The 23,177-nt window shown below is 34.0% G+C and overlaps 1 protein-coding gene across 2 annotated transcripts in view; it reads left to right on the plus strand.

The window, feature by feature from the left end:
• Nucleotides 1-23,177, plus strand: part of EIF3E (eukaryotic translation initiation factor 3 subunit E) — a 91,777-nt gene that overhangs the window by 62,933 nt on the left and 5,667 nt on the right. For both annotated transcript variants that reach the window (XM_053208695.1, XM_015070432.3), the window contains exons 8-10: nt 7,658-7,784; nt 8,837-8,938; nt 10,257-10,366. In XM_053208695.1, coding sequence (XP_053064670.1) covers nt 7,658-7,784; nt 8,837-8,938; nt 10,257-10,366 — 339 coding nt within the window. The remainder of the gene's footprint in view (nt 1-7,657; nt 7,785-8,836; nt 8,939-10,256; nt 10,367-23,177) is intronic.

Here is a 23,177-nt window from a genome sequence, read left to right on the forward strand (position 1 = left end):
TATCTAGTAAGAGCTTCAACCCCCCCTCAAAGAGTCAAATTAATGTAAATACAGAGGAGCTATTCAATGTTAATTAAAAAAGCAAGTTGACAGGGCACCTGGGTGGCTCAGTCGGTTAAGTGTTCTACTTTAGCTCAGGTTATGATATCACAGCTCGTGAGTTTGAGCCCTGCATCAGGCTCTGTGCTGACAGCTTAGAACCTGGAGCCTGCTTCGGATTCTGTGTCTCCCTCTCTCTCTGTCCCTCCCCCACTCGCACTCTGTCTCTCTCTGTCCCTCTCTCTTAAAAATAAATTAATAGTAAAAAAAATTTTTTTTTAAAGTTGACATTAGAATTGTCTTTGGAATGTTATTGCTACAAGTGAATCACACACTTTTTGGTCTTGAAACCTTTTCATGAAGAATTGTTGAATGTAATTTTGTCTTTATTGGCTAAATGTATTGATATATATCTATACCGTATGAGATCGTAAAACTGAGAAATTAAAAAATATATTTTATAATTGACAAGTAGTAAATTGATTATGGTTGACTGATTTTTTTTTTTTGAAAAATAACTTAAAAACAATTTAATGAGAACTGTGAATGTCACGGTTTTACATTTCTGCAGGCTTTTCACTTGCTGGCATGTTAGATTTTCCTATCTACTTTAATCCTTGATGTTATTTTGTTAAGAAAATCTAGTCTCACATATATGTAGTTGGACAAGAGCTGTTTTAATAACCTTTTCAGATAATTGTGAATATTCTTTTTTGCTAATCTAACAAAACTCAACAAGTAGTAATATTTTAAAGTTTATTATAATGTGGAATCCGAAACCTTACTCAGTTTTTTGGATTCTAAACTATACTGGTATTCTAAATTATAGTGGCCCATCTTGCTCTTTAATGGGTCTTGTACTCATGCTTGACTTTATAACATCATGCATTGGTGTTTGGGAAATCTTGGATCATTGAGTTATGCAGGTATTCCAGATATGTTGACATACAATACCAAAAAAAAAAAAAATCACTCATTAATATCACCACTAAACCTATTAGAAAAGGTTTAAAGTATTGGAAAGTAGTCAAGCTCTTTGTGACAGGTATTTTCCAAAATTCCACCTTTTTGGGAAAGCTCTAATTTTATCTTTGATTTTTCTGAAAGTTTAGGCTCACTTTATTTTCTAGAAAATGTCTACCAAATACCCAATTCTGAATAGCTTTGGTTTATCTGTCATTCTTTGTTTCAAGTAAAAATAGTATTCTGTGAGGAACACAGTTAAGCATACAGCTCAATCATATAGTTGTCCTTAAGATAACTGTGACAACTACAGTATGCAGCAGACGAGCATTACACATACTTCCTTTTGTCATACAGAATATTATGAAGATTAGTACACAGGGATTGAATTTTTTTAAATTAACAATCTGTACTACCTGATTAAGGACATAGTTGAAACTGGCTTTTTTTTGTTTTTGTTTTTTAACTGTAAGAGTCTGGTAGTGAAAAAAAAGTGATTACTGGTATAGAATGATGCCACTATCTTGATTTGTCCTAAGATACTCAAAAAAGATTTCATTTATTTGTTTGTTTCCAATTCAGTGAATTTTAGTGACTTTACCAAGTGTTGCAGCTGTCACTGTTAATCAGTTTTTGAACAGTTTCAACTCCCCAGTAAGACCTTCCTGACTGTGAAACTTTTTTTTTTAAACAGAAACAGCCTGTTAGCAAAATGTGGAAAATAAACTACTTCAGTAATATTACAACTTTCTTTTTTTTACTAAAATACTGTGCTTATTCTTTTCACTTGCCATTAGATCAGGTTATCATCATATTTTCTCCCTCATTAGTAATGTCTTCCTGGCTTGTTTTGAGTTTTACTTGATTCTCACTTTTTTCAAATGAGAATATACTCAGTTGGCTTGACAGATCATTCATTGTTCAGTTATTTTTCTGGATTTTATATTTTTTAAGTAGAACAGCTGCTAGTAAGTAGTGTGTTACTGTCATTTGTATGTCTATATTCAATGTGCTTTTCAGTTGTCTTTGATAAATAGTAGAAATTAGTGGACAGGTATATTCCTGTTTTTCATTTCTAGTAGCACAGTAATAACAATTCATTGTGTTTTGCTGGATATATTAATTGATAAAATTGTGTTAGATTGATAGTTTTTATAGATTGTGGACTTTAGGCTTTTTTTAAAATATAAAAGTACTTTGTTGATAATTAATACATTTGTTCTTGAAGTGAAAGTTTAGATGCCAATGCAGGTTAAATAAAGTATCTTGCATCATATATATTTCCATTTCTGGCATAATTTATTCTGAATCTAAAATGGAGATGATTTACACATTTGAAAAATGTTGAACTTTTAAATGTAACATTATATATAAGATAAGGTATCTGGTTTAAGATAGAGAAGTGTTCATAGGCTATTAGAGATGAGGCTTTGCCACCAAATGTAGATGCTATTAAAGAATGTTTTTGTAATACAATGCTCTAGTTATTACTCTCCAGTTGTAAAAAGAAAGATTCAAAGTTCAGTTTGAATTAAACACTCCTCTGAATGTTTAACACTCAATAAAATAAATATAAAATAGTAACATGAAATAACATAATAAATATAACATAAAAATAACATAAATACCCTAAGAAATTGCAAGTTTACTTTTATAGTCAACTGGGTGGTATTCAGAAGTTGTCAACTTCTAGTCATTCCTGCTAAGAAAGCACTTTTTCATGTAGGTATTTTACCTATTCTAGCTCAGGATAATGACCTTTTAAGGTGTCCATCTAAAAAATAAAAAAGCAAACGTAAAATTTCATCCTTTGAGGTTCTAGTAAGTGCCCTGCCTTGTTTTTTTCATGTTCTGTTTTGTTTTGTTTTGTTTTGTCTTGTCTGTCTTTCCAGAAATGCCCTTCTTCTCTTGTTTGTAAGTATTCAAGCCTGCCTTTTTTCAAAATCCAGCTCAGCTTTATTTCCTTAATTAAGTCCTGTATATAGTGTCTATGTTTGGTATTTAATTATTTAATACCTGTAAAATAAACAATTTATAATTGCTTTAATTTTCCTACTATAGTATAAGCATATTTGAGGGCAGAATTTTTATTCTTTATTTCTTGTAGCATGGGCGCATGATAGATATTTAATTTTTTTTTATTTTGGGAAATTTTTCTTTTGATTACTAAATGATCTAATTTGCAGTTAGAAAACACTAAAAAAACTTTCATAAAATTGTACAATTGGAACAGGGTTGTACTAGAGAAAAAATATACAAAAATATCTTTAATTACCTATTATGAAATTATACTTCAGAATACAATAAATATTGATGCTCTTATTTTTAAAAAATAATAAAGTTAAATTTCAGAAATAATGGAGTTACAGCCTCTGTTCTTAAATAGTTTATAATCCAAACAAATAATAATAAGTAGCAGCTTAACATTTAACTAAGTACAGATGTATTGTGCATTATAAATACACTGTAGGTATCACAGCTATCAGTGAGATCTGGAAAAGTTAGAAGAGTGCGGTGAAGATGAAAATTGACCCTTAAATTTCAGTTGACAGAAAAGGAGATAGTAAAAAGAAACAGAACAAAAGAGCACAGTGGTCATGTGTAGACTGTTAACCACATCTGTGGTTTTGCTTGTATTTAAACTAAAATATATCATCATTGATTCAACAGGATTGCAAATTTTTAAGATGGTAAACTAACTTCATAAGAGTTACTCTCTTAATCTGCACTCCCCTTTTTTATGTATTGATGTGTGTAGATTCATATACATACATACATAGGAAGGATCGCTTCAGTTCTAGAAGATAGGGAGTCCCTGCTATGTTGGGAAGTCCAGAGCCACGGTAGTGCTATGTACTGGAAGTCTGGACTATGGACCAAATCTGGCCCATTGCTTTTTTCCTTATGGCCTGTGATCTAAGAATGGCTTTTACATTTTAAATGATTGAAAAAAGAATATTTTATGACCTGCAAGTTATATGACACTACAGTTTTAGTGTCCATCATAAATTTTTATTGGAACATAGCTGGGTTCATTGATATACATAGCATCTTTGGCTGCTTTTGAACTATAAGGGGGAGTTGAGAGTTGTGACAGAGATCATGCATTGTTGCATTCTTGGTGCCTCACACAGCTACTCAGTACACAATGAATCCCCATGATGCTGCAGTTACACTTGGCCAGTGTTTCAAGGGCCCTGAATATTGTCATACTGCAACATTTTATTCCCAGTGCATACTCATGTCAAAACAAGAAAAGTCGACTTCAGAGGTACTCTTAAGGCATAGTGGAGTGGGATTACTTTGTATTGAATTAGGAAGCAAAGCATTAAACTGACGCTATAGGTATGCTGAAAGAATATATTTTAATTCACATTGCAAGACATTCCAACTGACAGCAAAGCAACTATCAGAAAAATTAGGAAATTTAAAGCAGAAATCTCCTCATAGCAGAATTTCCTCACAATTAATGAAAATAAGGCTTCAAGCAAAGTAAGTTTCTGAATGGCCATGCAGGGAAAGCCATTTTACCAGTGGTGATTCTAAATCATGTTCAGTTGCAGCAGCCAAAGAAATAATGTCCAGAAAAAATAGACGTGTTTAAAAATATTAGCTTTTTGGTGAGAACAGTTAGTCAAGAGTTGAAGATATTTGGAGCAACATCAATAATCAATTAAAAAAGGCATATGATTTTTAGTGATTTTCCTTGGCTCTTGATGGGTTAATAGATGTTATCAGTATGGTTTGAAGAATCATTGCTGGATTTGAAGTGACTGAAGAACACGCCTTTATGAATCGTCTGTGGAATAACTACAGGTGAAAATATTTTCAAAGTTGGTAAAACACTAATTTAGTACAACCTGAAGTAGAATCTGCAAATATATGTGGAGGGAAAAAAGGGAAGTGTTCAAAATACGGTTATTCAGTACATTGTTCGTCTCTAGATACTTTGTGGAAAATAGTTGAATCTGTGGTGTAATTTTGAGCCATTTTAGTCAACTGTGAACTTCATTTGTTCATGTGGACTTAACTGTGATCAGTCCATGAACTTTTGTCAGAAACAGAATATCCTGACTTTCTCTACTTAACCTTTAGATAGCTTAGTAATGGCAAAGTTTTAATGTGATTTTTTTTTTTTTTTCCCCCTGCTCAGGGCAAGATTGAAATTTTTCTGAATAAGAAAAATTGCCCTCAACCTTTATTATCAAGCCTTGGGTGGCTCTGGAAAGTAACTTTTACTGTAATTTGTTATTGTTTCTTAATTCACCCTAAAATATTATAAATATAGTAAATATTATATTATTTATAATATATTATAAAAATATAAAATATTATAAATATTATAAATATAGTATTTATTTGAAAAACTATATTGCAGTATAGTGTCACAATGATGACAACTAACATAGCATGAATAACAAGTAATGTCCAAAATTTTAAAAAAGGTAATGTCCAGTGGCTTTATCTGTTTGCCTTTCTTTCACATGTTAAAACAAGAAGGGAAACCTTCATTCCCACACAGATTTGCAGCAGATATATTTTTCAAGCTCAAATTGCAATTCCATGGACTTTTAGGCCTCACTGTAAGTACAAAGGAAATTTCCATTTCAAAATTCATTTGGCTGTGCTATTGAATTGGAGATGATTTATCTGCAGTGTAATGATACACTAAAGGGCAATATCATAAGAAGAATTTAACAGAATTCCATAATGCCTTTCAGGTGATAAATATGCTAAATTAAAATCATTTCTGTCAGTTGATACCAGCATTTGGTAGTACTAGATTCATGAAAAACATTTATAAAGACTGAGTATGTCAAATTTCATTACAGAACAACAGTTACAGATACACATTTGCAACTAATTTTAATGTTAGGGATTTGTAACTTTGAATGCAATTAAACAAAATTATCCCCAATAGATAATTTCTGTTCTCATGAGTAGATGAATTACAAAAATTATAGTCAACAATTAATATTTTGACTAACATATTTTGGAAGTTTGTTTTCTTTTCATATAAGAACCTGTACAGTATTCTCAATTGTGCCTCCTGGCCTGCAAAACCTAAAATATTTTACAAAACTTTTACAAAAGTTTTGCTAGCCCCTACCATCTCAAAAAAAGTGAGATACAATTTCCTAAGAAGTTACCCTTCATTAAAAACAATGAAGATATACATGGTGCAGTGATATAAAGTTAGGATAGGTAAAAATAAATATGTTTAACATCTTAGACAATAAACTTATAGTTTTTTAAGCTGTATGGATAAGTTTATGAGTGAGTTCCAGAAATGTCTACTACAATTATTTACTTCAAAACTGATACTGAGATAAACAGTCATCCTTGTGCTTGTGCATGAGATCTCTGGCAGGAGAGTATTGAGACAAACAATTGTTCTGAACAGATTGCAATGTAAAAAGTTTCTGCCTAAAATTCAGGCTTAATTTTTCAGGTGATGAAACTTTTAACTGATGTTAGTTATCTTTTCCTAGAAATTGTTTTATTCTTGAGTGTTGATTGTTTTTATACCCTGAGGGAATATAAGAAGGGACTAAATATTATTGTTAGGTTATTATTATCAGATTCTAGAGGCCTCTAAGGAGTTCAAACAACATTTTGTGGAGAATCTACAATGTGGTGAAATACAAAGATTAATTAATATAGTCTGGAAGAATTTGGAAGATAAGGTATCTGAGCTGGATCTTGAAGGACACCAGAGTTGAGGATTTCAGAGGGATGTGTTTGGGGGAGCAATCCATGTGGAGTGAACTTTAAGAAGTGAGAAAACCAGGAAGTGGTCAATGATGGTCTGGTGGGAGGTGGAGCTGGATGGGTACTTTGGGGTTTATATATAGCCAAGAGGAATGGACTTTATTGACAAATATTTCCAAACCTGGCATAGTGCCTGACACTTAGAGGTACTTCTTGAGTAAAAATTAGGGAGCTATTTAAGGAAATTGAGCAGGAGGAATACAGGATAAACGCCAAATGACAGAGGGTGGCCAGCTGCTGATCATCAGAATAGCAGGATTTGTTAAATATTAGCCAAGGCCCTGCTGACATTTGTCTGACATCTAATCCTTCCTTTCTAATTCCCAGTGCTACCAATTTAACCAAAGCCTTATATAATACTATAACAGTTTCCTTCTCTCTGTAGTTTATAGACTTTCATCCTTTGAATCTTTAATTTGTTTAAGTGCCTCATTTTCTGATTATGAGGACTTATTTGAACATACAAAGTTTTCATACATTTTTTTTTAAAGGTGAATGACTGAGAGTCATAGCTTAGCAATCTTTTGAAACAGACTGACAGTGTATATAGGGGGCTTCCAAAATCCTTTTACTCAACAACAGTAATAGGATTATTTACCTCTGAATTGAGTCTTCTGTTTCCCTTCAAACTAGGGAATACAAGCTGGTGTCCTCCTCAGGCTTTTTTTTTTTTTTTTTTTTTCTTGGAGGAGATGGTCTTTATAATAATCATTGTTAATTGGTCACATTCTTAGGTTATTGAAACAGCACAATCCAATGGGCTGCTCAAGTGTGTGTTTTTTTTTTTTAATCACATGGTAAATTAGGTCTAGAGAAACTGGGTAAGTTATTAATAATTAACTCTTAAAAATATTAAAGTTATTTATTTATATTTTTACCTTAGGTATCTTAATGCAATACAGACAATGTGTCCACATATTCTGCGCTATTTGACTACTGCCGTCATAACAAACAAAGATGTTCGAAAACGCCGACAGGTACTAAAAGATCTGGTTAAAGTTATTCAACAGGTAAAAACTAAAATCTTTTTTAAAAAATGTTTATTTATCTTAAGAGAAAAAGAGAGACCATGCATGTGTGCGCACACGAGCAGGGGAAGGGCAGGGAGAGGGGGGAGAAAATCCCCAGCAGGCTCTATGCCCATTGCTGAGCCTAATGTGGAGCTAGATCTCACAACCTGAGCTCATGACTTTAGCCAAAATCAAGAGTCAGACACTTAACTGACTGAGCCACCCAGGTGTCCCCCAAAACTAAAATCTTTATTAACTTTTGAAACTCTAAACTAGATCTAACATCTGTTTCTAAAGTAGGACCCTTAGTTCTTAAAGTAAAATGTTTTAAAAATAGGAGAAAGGTTACATGAAGTATACATAGAGAGGAGCCCAGGATACTCAAATGGGCATTTACTATCTTTAATTCCAGTATATACTTATGCCAGATGTAGTATGGAATGAATATTGCTCTCTGCTAGGTGGATACTTAATATATATCGTGTATTAGCATTGCCTTTATTGCAGAGTGAAGGAGATTTGAAGCCTGGCATTTCTGGGAGATCTCTTACCTACCTAATTGCAGAGTAGTGATCTCTACATAGAATATGGTATTAATAGTCCCCAAGTTGTACAAAAGCTGCAGCCCTACTGGTTGATTTTTAGTGAGTTTCTCAGTAATCACTATGGGTTAGAAAAAGAACTTAAATGCTGTTTTGACCTAAGGATAAATTAAATACCAAGAGACAAATTCAGCAGGTTATGAATGAATGCCCTTATACTTGGGGATGTTATTGAGTAAGGAAGACTTTTGGCAATAGAGGAACTTGAAACCATTTGGAATGGTTCTAGGATGAGAATATATAGAGAACTCAGTCTGGAAGACATTATATGCTTACGGTTGGGCCTAGAATCAGGATATGAGCAATTGCTTTGAGACGATGACACTAGGTAATTTGCTAGAAATTAATAACAAAGGAGGAGAAACCAGGAATATTGGGATATTCTAGGGTCAGTCTACCACCAAACAGTGTTGAATCAAATCCAACTTGACCTTTGACATAATTTTACAGGAGTCTTACACATATAAAGACCCAATCACGGAATTTGTTGAGTGCTTATATGTTAACTTTGACTTTGATGGGGCTCAGAAAAAGCTGAGGGAATGTGAATCAGTAAGTATGAATTTTTACTTATAAATTAATATTTAATGTTTGGTTATTGTAAAAGTTAACTTTGCAGTGTTTTATTAAAGTAATTATATCAGAAATATATATTAATCTTAAAATGACTGATGTTTTAGAAATGTGGGAGATGTAGACATTTTTAATATTGCCATATGTGTATGCTTTTGTTAGTACAGTTTGTTAAAACATTGGTGGCATTAGAAATTCATACGTATGCCCATGATTCCATATCTTATTCTATATTAGTGAATATGTGAAGTATTTCCTGTGTGTGTATAAGATTGTATAGAACTGCACATTCTGAGATTCTAAATTTGTTTCATAAGTGGGCCTGTCTTTAGAATTTTTCACATGATTGTACTGAACATTTACTATAAACCAGTCAAGCTATAAGGGCGTGAATTTTATCACAATGTCTTCTGTTGATTGGTAGAAACCAAAGTACCTTCAAGCAGCTGAGTTAGATTTATCAGCTTTTTTAAATGTTAGTTTGTAGAGTTTTAAGAAATTAAGAACTTACCTGTTAAATGCATTTACCAAATCCATAAGTTATCAGTTGTCAGTTTTATTTTTGAACCCAAATGTTAACACAAAATATAAAGAGTTTGTTGAAGGATTAAGATCTTATTTCCCTAAGGACAAGAAAATTATCATGTAAATACAACTTCAGGGGTGATTTTCACACATTGGACAAAATAAAATAGACTTGAGTGTGATAATTTGTATTCATGTAGTCATATGTAGTGTTATTATGTATTATGTGTTGGTATATGCCAATACACTAAGTAGCTGGTTAGGCTTGGCTGAGGCCAAGGGGCACTTGGTTATTACTGTGAAGTTAAAGTACCCTCTTTTAATTATGATACCTTCTGTGGAATAGGAGCCACCCCTTGAATTTTTCTCCTTTGTAGATTTCCAAGTCTGTTTACTTCACAAATATGCATATATTTAGTCTGTTCATAATGATTTTGAGTACCTAGAAGAGATATGTTATCTACACAGCATTTATTTCGGATAACGGGCAGGGCAAAACTACTTTGTCAAAAGGTTGCTAAAGTCATCAATAGAACAAGGAAACACTGCAGTGCTTAAATTAGGTTGTTTTTTTTTTTTCATATAGCATTCATTTACTTCTAGTTAAATTGTTAGAGGCTTGAGCATAGTATTCTAGAAAGTGCTGTGGTATATAACTTGTGATATAAGGTGAGAGAATTGCAGTAAAGCACACGGGAAGTATTTTGGGTCACATTTTTGAAAATTGCTTGTCAGTGCTGTTAATTTTTTTTGTTACACTTTATACACATAGGTACTTGTGAATGACTTCTTCTTGGTGGCTTGTCTTGAGGATTTCATTGAAAATGCTCGTCTCTTCATATTTGAGACTTTCTGTCGCATCCACCAGTGTATCAGCATTAAGTAAGAACACCCTGATTTGATTTGTATTTTCTACTTTTAAATTCCTGGAAATTTCCATTTACTGTAAAATTATACTTAATAGGATTCCAGTTAATTGGATTTTTGTTTTATTTCCCTTTGCTTTAGAAGAGAAAGAAAACAGTCTGATAGTGATTTATTAAAAATCCTAACTTTTGTTTTCATTATGGGATGGTACAGATTCAGAAATACCTTCTTTGGCTTCTATGTGTGTGGCATAGTATGATTTTTGAAAATGGTATCTTCATGGCAGTATTCTGATTTTTGGGTACCTTTTTAAAAAGTACTGTTACACTCTTATATAGGGAGAAAAGAGAAAATAACATTTTAGAATGGTTTCAACAGGAGTTCAAATAAGGAAGCGATTAGCCCTTAGTGATTCAGAAATACTGTTGAAAGACTACATTTGGTAATCATTTCAGTTGATTGAGTTTGTTTTATTTAATTATATATTTGAATCCTCATATAGTAAGCTATGACCTCCTAAAATGTTGAAACATGGAAAGTATGGTGAATTTCAGTTCACATTTCCTTTGTTGTGTGAGAAAATTATTGGGGGAAAAATTGTGAAACTTGTATAACCTATTAGAAACTAATTGTACATATTAGAATTTGAAAAATAACTAGTGCTGTTTGGCCACAGATGAAGTCAAACAGTAAATATGTTCCATAAATGTTTAAAAAATTACTTTAATGTTTGCCTCTTTGGAATTGTGTGTAGACCAAAGTTTTTCTTTAGTGCCATTTGTTTTTGCTGAGGCATCCATACTTGTTTGCCTAATTTTACTGGGTGGTTATTGAAGTGGTTTTTCAGAGTTTGAAGTATGGTATAATCATGGTGCTTCTCCTATGGGAATTAAAGCCTTGACCAGTTTTATTAGTACTTTACTATAGCTAGCAGACATAATTTAAAATATCTGATTCTCTTGAAGAATACTTGTATATTCCTAATATGTTATTGGTTATTGGTTGTGAAATAAAGAGATGAATCATATGTGGGATGCAGTTACAATAGGTAACAATTCTTGCAATGCCCTTTTTTTTCTTTTTTTAGAGATTTATAATTCAGTCTTATGAAAGAGGGATGCTAATATTTTGTTTTTTCTTGCAGACTTTCCCCCATTTCTTATTAGAATATGGTCACTTGGGTGTTTTGCTTTGTCTAGGACTATATTTATCCTTGTTATCAGCCTTTTGAAAGCAAATTCTCCTTTTTATATCTTTAGTACCTAGTATGGTGACTCTGTACATTAGAGATGCTCAGTAAATACTTGTTAAATGAATAGATTTCTTTGCATTAGCGAATTTGTGTTTTTGTCCACAATAATGCTTTTTCACTGAGGTACCATGAGTAAAGTTTGTTCCAGCTCTAGCTTCTTCCCTTTATTAACTTGAGGACTTTGTATTCATTATTTTCCTTTTTTGAGATTTGGTTTACCACGCTTAACAGTGAAATAAAGTATTTGTCCTGTGTACTCAAGAGAAAAGTGCAGCTCAGAGGATATAATATAGTGGAAATACATCATCTATAAGCTTTTATGTGACTTTATCATTACCTAATAATTTTTTAAAGTTGGTATCAGTGTAGTTTTGATGTTTTTCTTTGAATGCTGTAGTTCTTTGATCCCAGTAGTTTTTTTGTAGCTTTAGAAAAAGTCTAAAGCATTTTCAGACTAAAGTTCTAGTGGCTTTCTAAAGTCCAGAAATCTTTTCTCTTTTATAATGATAGTATTTCCTTTGTATTTCAGTTGTTTAAATGCTTTTGGCTGTGTGTGGAATGTTCTATAACTCAGGTGATTTTGGATACTTACATTATAATGCATTTTCTTCAATTATTAAGGAATTTTAGAGTTGGAAGAAATCTTGGGGAGCTTCTGATCCAACAGTGCAGTTACTGAATCATCAACAGTAGGGCTTTTTTCTGCACTGATGGAAATGTTATGTATCTATATTGTTTAGTATAGTAGCCAACAGTCCATTTGTGGCTTTTTTTTTTTTTTTAAGAGATCAGAGAAGGGGCAGAGGGTAGAGAGAATCTCAAGCAGGTTCCACGTCCAGCACGGAGCTGATGGTGGGGCTGCTTTTCACAACTCTGAGATCATGACCTGAGCCAAAATCACTTAGCCACCCAGGCATCCCCATTTGTGGCTTTTGAACACTTTACATGTGGCTCAGGTTTCAAATTATAGAACCATGGTTTAAATCCTGTGTGTGTGTGTGTTAGAACTTGTTTTCAAATGTGACATTATATATATATTTCTGTGTATATATAAGTCAAATTATAGTCCCTTTATGCTTGCTTAGCTTGTACCTCTGTTCAGCTTTCCTCCTGACTACCGAAGCACTTCGGTGGACGCTAAGACTTCTGGAAACACAGTTTTACCAAAAAACCCCACAAAAAACAAAAAACCAGATCCAGTACAACTCCTTTGTTTTCTAGTGGTTTTGTAGCCCCTTATTTATAGCTAGGAAACTTAATGCTCAGAGACATTGAGCTGTGTAGTTCTTACTTAATGACGGAGCCTGAACTAATAGATCTCTGACATTCATTGTATTATACCTCACTATAAATTCTTTTTTTTCATTGTGCACAGTTGATATTTTTAGAAATATCAGATTAAGACTAATTTATCATTAGTCTTTTCACTAAAAGCCAGAGGATAAAGATGGAAACCGTAAGTCACTGTTTAACTTTGTGTCTCAGAATCATTATAGAGTTTTATTTTATTTTGCAAATACAGATTTCCTGAAGCCATTTCAAAGTTTTTGGATCAGATTTTCTGGATATGTTCTGCTGTGATGTCTAACAGAGCTACTACCCTATACCTTCAAAGTGGTTATTCACCAAAGCACATCCAGGATTGAGAACCACTGCATCAAGTTGCCAGTTTTTTAGGCACACATTTACATCCTGTTAAAGTAATGGAGTGAAAAATCAGTGATTTAGTATTTTTAGTATATAAGGAATTAAGAAGATAGGGGCAGAGCAGAAAGTATAGCTATGGGTGAAAAAGAAATAGTTGTCTTATAGCAACAACGAGATCTCTGTAAGGTTCATTGGCAGGGTGGAGGGTGTGTACAGTAGGACTTAGTCTAGGGGTTAGGTTTTTCATTTTTTAAAGCTGCTTTAATGGGTTTGGAATATGGTTTAAAATAATGTTAAACATTTAAGTTGGGCTTTTATAAATACAGAAAACATCAAAATGCAGACTCTAAGGATTTGAAATCCATGGTAATGACCAACAGAGCTTAATGTTTACCTTTAAATAGTACATAGAAAAAACTCATTGTTCTGTAATCCAGATGTTTCTGTTTCTATTTGTTTAAGATAGAAAGAGACACACACAGTATGTGAGTGAGCAAGGGACAGAGAGAGAGAGGGAGGGAGAGAGAATCCCATGAGAGAGGGGGAGAAAGTGCAGAGCCTGAAGCTGGACTCAAGCTCACCTGATGTGGGGCTCAAACTCAGGAACCAGGAGGTCATGCCCTGAGCCAAAGTCAGATGCTTAACCGACTGAGCAACTCAGGTGCCCCTGTAATACAGGTTTTTAACCCAGGTGTACATCAAAATCATCTGGAGAACTTAAAACAACATTAACTTAAATTTTAAAAAGTATAGATTTCCGAATCTCTGGGATCAAGGCTTGGGAATCTGGGTTTAAAGCTTCCCAGGTGCACTCAGCCTTTGGTGGAAACATTGCTCTGAATTAGTGATTTGTAGTCCTGACAGCATATTAGCATCAAGTGGGAAGCTTTTAAAAAGAAATAAAAATAAAGAAGGACTATGTTTTTTTAAAGCTCCTCTAAGTAATTCTGATGTAAAACCCGTTTTTAATTACACTTTTTATTTTGTGATGATTATAGATTCACATGAGGTTGTAGGAAATAATAAATCCCCTTTGTTCTTCACAGTTTCCCATTTACACAGTTCACATTTCCAGTGATAACATCTCGCAGTAATATCTCACAAACTGTAGTAAAATATTACAACCAGTGTATTGATATTGATACATTCTTATCTGTTAACCATTTCTATAATTTTGTTACTTGAAGAATACGCAAAAACTTTTTTAAAAGGTAATGTTCAACTTTCCAGAGAGGATAGACACACTAGGTGTCATGATTATGATGTAATTAGCAGCAGTATAACTAGTATAGGTCTTCAAAGAAGAAAATACTGCAGATGTGAATGAGTGCCTCTTGTGGCCAAGCACTGGTTAGAAGGTAGTGAGCACACCCTCAGAACTTTAAATCCAGAGGAAGAAGCAAATTAAATAAAGACAAAATTATAACTTATGATAGGTGTTTTGAAGAAAAATAGAGTAATGAGAATGACATGGACATAATTTATAAATTGTGTGTTGGAAAATCCCAAAGTAATTTAGATTAAAGCTTTAGTGAACCCTGTTAACTCTGCAAATGGAATATGTTTAAGCTGAAAAGTAGACTTTTTTCCCCACTGTATACTAATTATGACACAGTATTCCATTCACAAGTTTGTGCTGACCTATTTCTCTGCTTCTAATTAATCTAAAATTATTTAATATTCTGTCCTTTTTGGGGGGACCAGGGGAAGGATTGGTCTCCAGCCTCCTTTCTGTCCAAAAGTGGACACATTTTAAATGCTCAAGAGAATAGTACATATTCTAGAACCAATGGTTGTTTATTAAACAACTTTTTCCATTAGTGATTTGGAACATTCTCAGTTGATAGGTTTCTTGACTAAACACATGTGATAGTCATATCTTTATAAAAATGCATATCTTTATAAAGAATGTTTTTAGGGGTGCTTGGGTGGCTCAGTTGGTTGAGTGTCTGACTTCAGCTCAGGTCATGATCTCATGGTTCACGAGTTCAAGCCCTGCATTGGGCTCTGTGCTGACAGCTCAGAGCTTCTAGCCTGCTTTGGATTCTGTCTCCCTCTCTCTCTGCCTCTCCCCCACTCATTCTCTCTCTCTCTCTTTCTCAAAAATAAATAAAAACATTAAAAAAAAAAGAATGTTTTTATCAGTTTACATACAACCTTATAGATTTGTAGGATAAGTTACCAATCTGTTTACTATAAAGTATGCAACATCTGTCATAAAAGATTACTGTGGTGGGGTTTAATTTAGTATAGTTGAACAGTTTATGAGATATGGTGTGTGTCTGAAGTTTAAAAGCTGTTCTAGAGTAATTCTTGGACCAGTTTTCAATTGTAGATAAAAATAAAGTATGGAAGTAATACTTTGAATGTGTGTGATAAACATGTTGGAGCATACATTAATGTAATTTTCCTTTAGAGAGTTAGTTTGACTTTTCACAAAAGAAGATATTTGCCAACTACTCTTAAAGCCATTCTACTTTGTTAAATAACGTTTTAGATCTTAATATTTTTCTTAAAGTTCTTATTAACTTTCTTACAGTTACTATTCATAATTTTATTTCCTGATATTAAAGAAAAATATAAAAAGGTGTATTTCCAGATGGAGATAAACTCGTTTCAAAAATGTTTTTGTATTTCTGTGTTAACTGTTAAGTAATATATGACATACCTTGGAGATACTGCGGGTTTGGTTCCAGGCCACTGTAATAAAGTGAATATCACAATAAAGCTGTTCAAATGGGGGCACCTGGGTGGCTCAGTTGGTTAAGCATCTGACTCTTGATATCGACTTAGGTCATGATCTCAGAGTCATGAGATCAATCCCTATGTCAGGCTCATCACTGAGTGTGGAGCTTACTTGGGATAAAAGCTAGTTGAATGAATTTTTTTGTTTCCCAGTATATATAGTCTGTAGTCTGTTAAGTGTGCAATGTAGCATTATGTCTAAAGAAGGTACATACCTTAATTTAAAAATATTACTAATGGAGCACCTGGGTGGCTCAGTCAGTTGAGTGTCTGACTCTTGATTTCTCTCTCTCTCTCTCTCTCTCTCTCTCTCTGCCCCTTTTTTGGCTCACATGTGTGCTCGCTCTCAGAATGAATAATAAACATTTTTTAAAAATATTACTAAAAAATGCTAACCATCATCTGAGCTTTTAGTGAATCATAATCTTTTTGCTGATGAAGGGTCTTGCCTCGATTTTAATTGCCCCTTGGTGAACAGGGTGGTGGTTGCTGAAGATTGGGGTAGCTGCTGCAATTTCTTAAAATAAGACAATGAAGTTTCCCACATAATATTGACTCTTCCTTTCACAAACAATTTCTCTGTAGCATGTGATGCTGTTTGATAGTATTTTACCCACAGTAGAACTTCTTTCCAAATGGGGAGTCTGTTCTCTCGTACCCTGTCCCTGCTCTATCAACTAAGTTTATGTAATATTCTAAATCCTTTGTTGTCATTTTCAATAATCTTCACCAAGAGTAGATTCCATCTCAAGAAACCACTTTCTCTGCTCATGCATCAGAAGCAACTCCTTATCTGTTAAAGTTTTACCATGAAAGTATAGCAATTCAGTCACATCCTCAAGTTCCACGTCTCATTCTCGTTCTTTTCCTATTTCTACCACATCTGCAGTTACTTCCTCACTGAAGTCTGGAATTTTTAAAAATCATCTGAGGCTTGGAATTAACTTCTTCCAAACCCCTGTTAATGTTGATATTTCGACCTCTTCCCATGAATCACAAATAATCTTAATGGCATCTTTTTTTTTTAATTGTTTTAATGTTTGTTTATTTTTGAGAGGCAGAGAGAGAGAGAGCAGAAGCTGGGGAGGGTCAGAGAGAGGGAGACACAAAATCCGAAGCAGGCTCCAGGCTCTGAGCTGTCAGCACAGAGCCTAACGCGGGGCTTGAACTCAAACTGCGAGGTCATAACCTGAGCTAGAGTCAGACACTCAACTGACTAGGCCATCCAGGCGCCTCTGTTAATGGCATCTTAATGGTGAATCTTTAGGAGGTTTTCAATTTACTTTGTCCAGATTCAACAGAAGAATCACTGTGTATGGCAGTTATAGCCCTAGGAATTTCTTAAATAATAACACTTGAAATTACTCCTTGATCCGTGGACTTCAGAACGGATGATGTATTAGCAGGCACGACAACAACATTAATCTCATTGTACGTCTCCATCAGAGCTCTTGGGGTGATGAGGTGCATTGTCAGTGGGCAGTAATATTTTGAAAGGATTTTTTTTTCCTGAGCAGTAGATCTCAACAGTGTATTTAAAATATTCAGTAAACTATTTTGTAAACAGATGTGCTATCATCTAGGCTTTGTTGTTCATTTACAGAGCATAGGCAGAGTAGATTTAGCATAATTCTTAAGAGCCCTAGGATTTGGGGGATGGTAAATGAACCATTGGTTTCAACTTAAAGTCACCAGCTGCATTAGCCCCTAACAAGAGGGTCAGTCTGTCTGTCCTTTGAGGCTTTGAATCCAAGCATTGACTCCTCCTCTCTAGCTGTGTAAGTCCAAGGTGGCATCTTCTTCCAATATAAGGCTGTTTGGTCTACATTGAAAATCTATTGTTTGGTGTAGCCACGTTCATTAATTATCTTAGCTAGATCTTCTGGATAACTTGCTGCTTCACCTTGGGTACTTTTATGTTCTGGAGATAGCTTCCTTTCTTAAATTTCATGGCCAGCCTCCAGGAACTTCAATTTTTTTTTTCCTTGGCCTTTCTTACTTCTCTCAGCCTTCATAGAACTGACAGGGAATGTTGTGCCTGTTTTGGTCTTTTTTCCAGACCACTAAAACTTTCTGTCAGCAGTAAGGCTGTTGACTTCTTATCATTCGTGTATTCACTGGAGTAGCACTTTTAATGTCCTGCAAGAACTTTTCCCTTTGCATTCACAACTTGGCTAACTGGCATAAGAGGTCTACCTTTCAGGCTGTGTCAGCTTTTGACATGCTGTCCCCACTAAACTTAATCATTTCTAGCTTTTGATTTGAACTAAGAGACATGTGACTCCTCCTTTCGCTTGAACACTTAGAGGCCATTGTAGGGTTATTAATTGGCCTAATTTCTGTATTGTTGTGTCTCAGGGAATAGGGAGGCCTAAGGAGTGAGAAATGGGGAACAGCCATCACTAGAGCAGTCAGAACACACACATTTATGGGTTAAGTTTGCTGTCTTACGTGAGTTTCATGGTACTTCAAAACTGTTAACAGTAGTAACATCAATTATCACTGATTACAGATCACCGTAGCAAATATAACAATAGTGAAAAAGTTTGAAATCCTGTGAGAAGCACCAAAATGTGACACAAAGACATGAAGAAAGCAAATGCTGTTGGGACAATGGAACTAGTAGACTTGCTCTTTGCAGGGTTGCCACAGACCTTCAATTTTTAAAAAAATGTAGTACCTGTGAAGCTCAGTAAAATGAAATTCAATTAGAGGTATGCCTATATTCTTATTTTTGACTAAGGAGATATTGGAAAATTCAGTGAGAATCTTTAGTTGTCACACAGCATTAAGCATTTCTCAGTTTTCTCCTTTTTTCTTTCTCCTATTTCCTTCCAGTTTTACAGTTCAGCAGTTTATTCTTAATACTCATTCTTAAATTAGTTGTCCTACCTTTGTAAAAGACTGGAGTACTTTGGATATGCTAAATAGTTGGCCTCAGTCTTCAGTGAAAAGCAGGCAAGAGGACCCCATAGGTAAATGCTTAAGTTCATAGTTTTTGAAATACATAAAATTAGTAATTAAAAACCTGAAAGAAAATTGACCTAGAGTTGGTGGAACCCTAATTGGTTCTCTAGATTTAGACTGATGTTCCTAGGTAGGACCACTGGTCTTAATTACTGCCCAGAAACAAGGAAAGTATCTGGTTTTGTGCTAGAGGCATGAACGTGTTTAATTAAACAGAACTGAGGGTGAAATACTTACTTTCACTTTGTCTTTTTGAAATAGCACTTAGGATCCTATATATTTCCTTTTTTTTTTTTTTTGGTCACTGAAAAATTATTAACATTTTGCTGTAGTCAGAGTTACCACTACTAATTTGTCATACTGGATTTTGTATTTTATTTTAAATTCTTTCTCACAATAGGTTTATATGCTATTTATGTTTTTTCCTAGGACTTTTATGGCTGTATTTTTTCTATTTAAATTCACCTAGGATTTATACTTGGGAATAGAGAATTAGGAAGACACTACCTTTTTTTTCCCTAAATGGCCAGTCAACATGATTTATTGAAAAATTATCTTTTCTCTCACTAATTTGAAATGACACCCATATCACATTTTAAATTGTCATTTGTATATAGGACTTTTTCTGAATGCTTTAATCTGTTGTAATTATCTCTGGGTTCCTGAACAAGCACCAAATTGTTTCAAATAAGATTTGTAATGTGTTTTAGTATTCACTATACTCTGTGGAGTTGATAATTGCCATTTTCCTCCCATTTGCTTAGTTGTTTTTCTTAGTGTCTTTATCACTAATTACACTTCAGACTGCTTACCAGTTTATAAATCTCTTCTCAAGACTAATTACTCTATCAGTTATATCTATGGGAAAAAGATCTGGACTTGTTGCTTTCTGTGCCTGTTGCACATTTGTCTCCCTTTGTCCTTTGTTCTAAGGATTCCTTTAGTCTGTCTCCTGTAATAGAGCTCCAGTTTTATTGTATTCCTTTTTTTCTTGATTTACTATCATATTTTGGTAAAGCATGTCCTTCAATAGCTTTATAAGGAAGGTTGTTTAGAGGTAAAATAGTCGTATCTGAAAATGTCCATTTTACTCTCATATTTGAATAATGGTATTAGGCATGGTATTCTAGGTAGAAAACTACTTTATTCCAGAATTTTGAAGACTTTGTTCTGTCGCTTTCGAGAAGCTTTCTGCTCTAGAAGTCAGAAGCTATTTTTATCTCTGATCTTTTACATATAGGTGTTTTGTTTCCCTCTCTAACAATTTGAAGGATTATTTTTCTTTGCTCCCATTGCTCTGAAATTTCACGGTGATATATCTTAGTGTAGGTTTATTTTAATTCTTCATACTGGACCCTTTTAATTTGGGAACTCATGCCCCAGTTCTGGGAAACTTTTTTTTTTTTTTTTTTGTGCATTATTTCTTCAATGATTTATTTTCTTTTATTTTCACTGTTTATTCTTTCTGAAACTACTGTTGTTTGGATAGTGGATCTCCTGGACTAGACTTCTAATTTTTTTTACCTTTTCTCTCCAATTTCCATACCTTTGTCCTACCTTCTGTAGGTAAAAAAAACAAATCCATGATGTCACATCTTTCAGTTCTTATTTTATGGATGCAGTATCACAACAGTTTGTAATTTTTCAAAGGATATTGCTAGCCTTTTATTTTAGTGTTTTTATTGAGCTATAATTGATACATATAACATATTAGTTTCAACATCATGGACAACATAATGTATAACATAAGGATTTGATGTGAAATGGTCACCACAGTAAGTCTAGTTACCATCCATCACCACGCATAGTTGCAAAGATCTTTTTTGGTGATGGGAACTTTTAAGGTTTGCTCTCTTGGAAACTTTCAAATATACAGTGCAATATTATTAACAGTAGTCACTGTGCTATACATTACATCTCGTGAATTATTTTATTATTAGAAGTTCGTGCCATTTGACCCCTTTAACCAGTTCACCTGTCCCTCCACCCATCACCACCTCTGGCAACCACCAATCTGTTCTCTGTATCAAGGCCTGTTTTTTTAGTTTTTGTTTTGCTTTGTTTTGTTTTGTTTAAGATTCCAGGGGTGCCTGGGTAGCTCCGTTGGTTGAGCATCTGACTCCTGATTTTGGCACAGGTCATCTTCCCAGGGTTGTGGGATTGAGCCCCGCATTGGGCTCTATGCTGAGTGTGGAGCCTGCTTAAGATTCTCTCTCCTTCTGCCTCTCTCCCCAGTTTGCAATCTCTCTCTCTCTCTCTCTCTCTCTCTTTATGTTAAAAAAATTATAAATGAAAAGAAAGAATTTCCACATATGGAATCCACATATAAAGTGAGATCATATAGTATTTGTCTTTCTCTGTCTTATTTCACTTAGCATAATGCCCTCAAGGTCATACATGCTGTTGCAAGTGGCAAGATTTTATTCTTTTTTATGGCTAATATTCATACAATATCTCCCACTTTCTTTATCCACTCACCCATCAATGGATACTTAATTTGCTTCCATATCTTGGCTATTGTAAATTAGCTGTAGTGAACATGGGTGTACATAAATCTTTTTGAGTTAGTGTTTTTTTCCTTTTGTTAAAACCCAGAAGTGGAATTACTGGCTCATATGGTAGTTGTATTTTTAATTGTTTGAGAAGTCTGTGCTGTTTTCCATCCAGGATGTATCAGTTTACATTTCCACCAACAATGTACAAGTCTTCTCTTTTTTCCACATCCTTGCCAACACTTGTTATTTCTTGTCTTTGATAATAGCCATTCTAAGTGTGAGATGATATCTCATTGTAGGTTTGATTTGCATGTCATGTACCTGTTGGCCATCTATATGTCTTCTTTGGGAAAATGTCTATTTAGGTCCTCTGCCCATTTTTTAAATTATTTGGTTTTTTGTTTGTTTGTTTTTGTTTTTTGCTATTCAGTGGTAGTAATTCCTTATATATTTTGGATATTAACCCCATAGATATGTCATTTGCAATATCTTCTACCATTTGGTAGCTTACTCTTGCATTTTGTAGATGGGTTCTTTTGCTATGCAGACTTTTTAGTTTGATATAGTCCCACTTGTTTATTTTTGCTTCTGTTGTCTTTACTTTTGGTGTCAGATCAAAAAATCATTGCCAGGGCGCCTGGGTGGCTCAGTCGGTTAAGCGTCCGACTTCAGCTCAGGTCACGATCTCACGGTGCATGAGTCTGAGCCCCGCGTTGGGCTCTGGGCTGATGGCTCAGAGCCTGGAGGCTGCTTCTGATTCTGTGTCTCCCTCTCTCTCTCTGCCCCTCCCCCGTTCATGCTCTGTCTCTCTCTGTCTCAAAAATAAACGTTAAAATAAAAAAAAAAGATCATTGCCAAGGCTGATGTCAAGGAGCTTACCACCTGTGTGTTCTTAGAGGCGTTTATAGGTTCAGGTCTTTATTCAGTCTTTAATATATTTTGAGTTAATTTTGTTTATGGTGTAAGATAGTGGTCCATTTTCAATCTACTGCATGTGGTTGTCCATTTTCCCCAGCATCATTTATTGAAGAATATATAATCAAACAATATATAATTCTCCATTGTATATTCTTAGCTCCTTTGTCATAAATTAGTTGAACATCTATGCAAAGCTTTGTAACAATAGTTTGAAATTAGGAAGTGTTATGCTTCCAGCTTTGTAATTCTTGCTCAAGATCACTTTGGCTACTTAGGGTCTTTTGTGGTTCCATATGTATTTCTCATTTAACATATTCAATATGTTGTTGCATTACTTGAGAAAGGTGTGCTAGTCAACTTAAAGATATATATAAGGGACATTTACACAAATATTTAGATGTCAGCTTTAAGCTGCCAGATGAGGTTGAGAGTTTATAAAATCTGAATAATCTGGAAATTATTTTTGTGTTTAAAATCTAGATCAAATAGATACTTTTCTCAGAAATTCTGCATTTCGATACATTTTGTCTTTTAGTGTATTGATAAACTGAGTTAATTTAAATAACACAAGGTAAGCATGGTATAGGATAGTTTAAGCCAACGTTTTGTTTTTTAAGCTTTAATAGGATTTATAGTTTTATTTTTAAAACTTAACTATTTTTGTATAAAATCACTGGACTATAAGAGTATTGTCAAGTTTTGAGGATTTCTTTCTATCAGTCATTTAATGTCTTTTACCCTGTATATTTTCTTGTTACTTAAAAGATACTGGACTGTTGCCACATTCTTTAATTCACTCTCA

The sequence above is a fragment of the Acinonyx jubatus genome, chromosome F2, assembly GCF_027475565.1.
Source record: "Acinonyx jubatus isolate Ajub_Pintada_27869175 chromosome F2, VMU_Ajub_asm_v1.0, whole genome shotgun sequence".
Taxonomy (NCBI): Eukaryota; Metazoa; Chordata; class Mammalia; order Carnivora; family Felidae; genus Acinonyx; species Acinonyx jubatus.